Raw genomic sequence first — 3211 nt, 5'->3', positions numbered from 1 at the left:
GGCTCGGCCGTCCGCCCCCGCCCGCCCGCCGCGCTGCCCGCCTCCCCGCCGCCCGCCCGGGGCCATGTCCACGGGCTCCGCGAGCGAGGCGGAGGAGCTGCCCGAGATGGACCTGCGGGCGCTGCAGCTGGAATACCCACCGCCGCCGGCCAAGCGCCAGCCCCGCGGCGAGCTCTACCCTTCGGGGGACAACTCGTCGGCGGCGGAGGAGGAGGAAGAGGAGGAAGAAGAGGAGGAAGAGGACGGCGAGGGCAGCTGCGCGGCGGGGCCGGCGGGCAGCGGCTGCAAGAGGAAACGGGCGCGGGGCGGCGGCCCCGGGGGCAAGAAGGCGGCGTCGGGGCCGCGGGGGCCGCCGCCCGAGGGGAAGCAGTCCCAGCGCAACGCGGCCAACGCGCGGGAGCGGGCGCGGATGCGGGTGCTGAGCAAGGCGTTCTCCCGGCTGAAGACGAGCCTGCCCTGGGTGCCGCCCGACACCAAGCTCTCCAAGCTGGACACGCTGCGCCTGGCGTCCAGCTACATCGCCCACCTCCGGCAGCTCCTGCAGGAGGACCGCTACGAGAACGGCTACATCCATCCCGTCAACCTGGTACGGCGCGGGGACGGGCGGGATGCGGCGAGGGGCACCCGCGGGGAATCCCCGCGCACCGCCCGGGGCAGCACCCGGGCAGGGTGGCAGCGCTCAGGCCGTGACCGCCCTGGAAGGAGCGGCGAGCCGGCCCTGGCTGCTCCGCAAATCCCCGGGGGCCCTCGCGCCGTGGGCGACTCCAGGGCCGAGCTTGGCTTTGGGTGATGGCGGGTGTGTCAGTCCTGGGGAGTCAGAATAGGAGACCCTAAAGATTACATTCCTCGGGCACTAGGCAAGCTTAGTGTCCGAAAAAGGAGTAACTCGGCTGGCCTGCAGCACAAGCAGAGCGTCATGAGTTCATCGGTACAAAATTAAACGCCCGATGCTTGTCACAGGGGTAAAACGTTTTCTTATATGCAGCAGAGTGATTGTTTTGAAATAGTTTATATGCTTTTTATTTATTAAATGACGCAAAGAGTTTCAAAGCAAGAGAAACATTGCAGTTTGGATGTGAACAGTTCCGCTGACTATTGCAGACCTTCTGTGGAGCATTTAATTATAATGAAAAACGTAATGAAAATATTTGTTAGAGGAACTCAGCTCTCTCTGTGCTTCCCACAGGGACTAAAACATGATGACGTGTTTGCAACTGAACCAGAGTTAGACATCTATCAGTAATAAAGCTCCAGTTTCATATGAGGATAAACTTTCTTTTAATATGAAATACCTTTTTTTCTGCTTACAGACTTGGCCGTTTGTGGTTTCAGGAAGACCTGACTCTGACACCAAAGAAGTTTCTACTGCCAGCAGATTATGTGGAACTACTGCATAGTCAGACTAAATAGAGGATTTCTTATTGTTGATCTTTTTTTTTTGTTTGTTTGTTTTTTTTGTTTTTTGTTTTTAATGGGTTGGATATTTTTTAAGAGCTGTGATTTATCAGCTCAGGACTAGAAGATGGGGCAAACTCCCATCTCTAACAGTGTTAAATCTGCATCCCTCATCATTCTTTCCCCTTAATGTTCTGAGGGCAGATTATTTAAAGCAGTAAAGAATGGAGGTGGTTGAAATTAGAGGTTTATGAACTGACTGCAGCAGCTGAAGTCTAAGACTTGGCTTCATCATTCTTACCACTGCCTGAGGACCTGCTGTTCTGAGGCTTTTAAACTAATGGAAGAGGAATATAATGATATAGAATTAACAGCATGGACCAAAATACAATTCTACAAACTAACCCCAAATAGTGTTATTTGTCTTGTAAAGCAAAACAGTATTTTAAAGTAGCTTTGAAAGTCAGATAGATTTATAATATATTTTGATGGCTTTTGTATTCATGGGTCTGGTTTCTTGCAACTATGCAATTAGTCATACTTTTTTCTTTTGGTCCCTTTGATCAGAGTTTTCTTAAAAATGTGTAAGTGGGCACATTCTGCTACAACCCATTGGAATTAAAGTAATTCCTTTGGTTATGTCTGGAAATGCCACATGTAAGCATGTGGGACTGCCCTAGAAATGTGGCAAGAGTTTCTGTGCCTTAATCTGGAAGGGAATTCTGCTTATTGTAAGGCCAGTGTGCACGTGTTTTAAAGAATGTGTTTGTATGATGCTGCAAAATAACAAGAATTCACAGTGTTTTAAATATTTTTCCTGTACTGTTATGCTTATCATTGAGAAGTTTACTCTCAAATGAGTTAGTGTGTCATTTCCGTACAGATTTAAACGTTGTAATAAAAGAGGATGCCATCAAATAACTTGCAAATGTAAATAACTCTATTTTTTTATAAATGACATTAAAAGCTTGGTTACAATGACTTACTGGTACTGTGATAGTGTGTGTCTGCATCCATATGCGAGCGTCTTTGTATTGCATGTTCTTGAAACCCGCTTTTGTAAACACAGTTATCTGCCCCATCTCTTGAGGGCAGATGCATCTCCAGCAACAGAGTCAGATAAGAACACTTTCACCCCAAACAATTCATTCGAGGTGCAGTACTACATCAATTTGCAGGGATGTCCAAGTTTTAACAACTTACAGAGTTCTCTGTAATATTCTCTTCTGTGAAGCAGAAGAATAAATAAATGCAGATTAACAAATCAATGTCATATAGTGTAATAGCTCCTTTTGCTGTTTTTTGGCATTTCCACAGGTAATGTGTTTTGCTTTTATCTGTATTTTTGCAGTGGGAAAATCAGATTAATTTTACTATTTGATAACAGAATTTTCCTGTTTTAAGATTAAAACTCCTGAGATAAGATATTATTTTTCTCAGAATATTTTATTAGCAGTTAACTCAGAGTAAGGGAGAAAACTGAATTGCTTTAGAGAAGATATAGCCACCTCTTCCTAATATAAGCAGTGAGGAGGAAGAAACATTTGTTAACAAGAAAGAGTTTAAGCTAATTTGTTGTCATCCCATGTTGTCAGGTCATCCTATGTCATAGATTTGTGGTTTGAAATACTGCATAGAAGACCAAATCTGACTATTTGTTGTGTCCTGCAAGTAGGGGGACTGCAGAAAATTGGTTTTCTTCTTGTGAAATGTAAAATAATCCAGAGACACTGCAAAATAAAATGAAAGCACAGACCAGATCTGCTGAAAGTGTTGCTTTTAGGGATTTGGGGGCAAGCTGTACAGAGACCATAAT

General features: G+C 46.3%; 1 protein-coding gene across 1 annotated transcript; it reads left to right on the top strand.

Moving 5' to 3' along the window:
- The first annotated feature begins 8 nt into the window (after positions 1-8).
- On the top strand, positions 9-2356 carry MSC (musculin). The gene is made up of 2 exons (XM_041412813.1): positions 9-586; positions 1311-2356. The coding sequence occupies exons 1-2, from the start codon at positions 65-67 to the stop codon at positions 1395-1397; spliced, it is 609 nt and encodes a 202-aa protein (XP_041268747.1). The 5' UTR covers positions 9-64; the 3' UTR covers positions 1398-2356.
- The last annotated feature ends 855 nt before the right edge of the window (positions 2357-3211 follow it).

Source organism: Onychostruthus taczanowskii, unplaced genomic scaffold (genome assembly GCF_017590055.1).
Source record: "Onychostruthus taczanowskii isolate IOZ18803 unplaced genomic scaffold, ASM1759005v1 scaffold4, whole genome shotgun sequence".
In the NCBI taxonomy this organism is placed as follows: domain Eukaryota; kingdom Metazoa; phylum Chordata; class Aves; order Passeriformes; family Passeridae; genus Onychostruthus; species Onychostruthus taczanowskii.
The sequence above is the reverse complement of the archived record's forward strand: the minus strand, read 5'-3'. Positions and strand labels throughout refer to the sequence as shown.

What these genes read in the sequence shown, in the direction of transcription:
- MSC (XM_041412813.1), top strand. Translation starts at nt 65, where the DNA reads ATGTCCACGGGCTCCGCGAGCGAGGCGGAGGAGCTGCCCGAGATGGAC. An exon ending in ACATCCATCCCGTCAACCTG is followed by an intron (nt 587 to 1,310) that starts GTACGGCGCGGG and finishes TTCTGCTTACAG; the next exon opens with ACTTGGCCGTTTGTGGTTTC.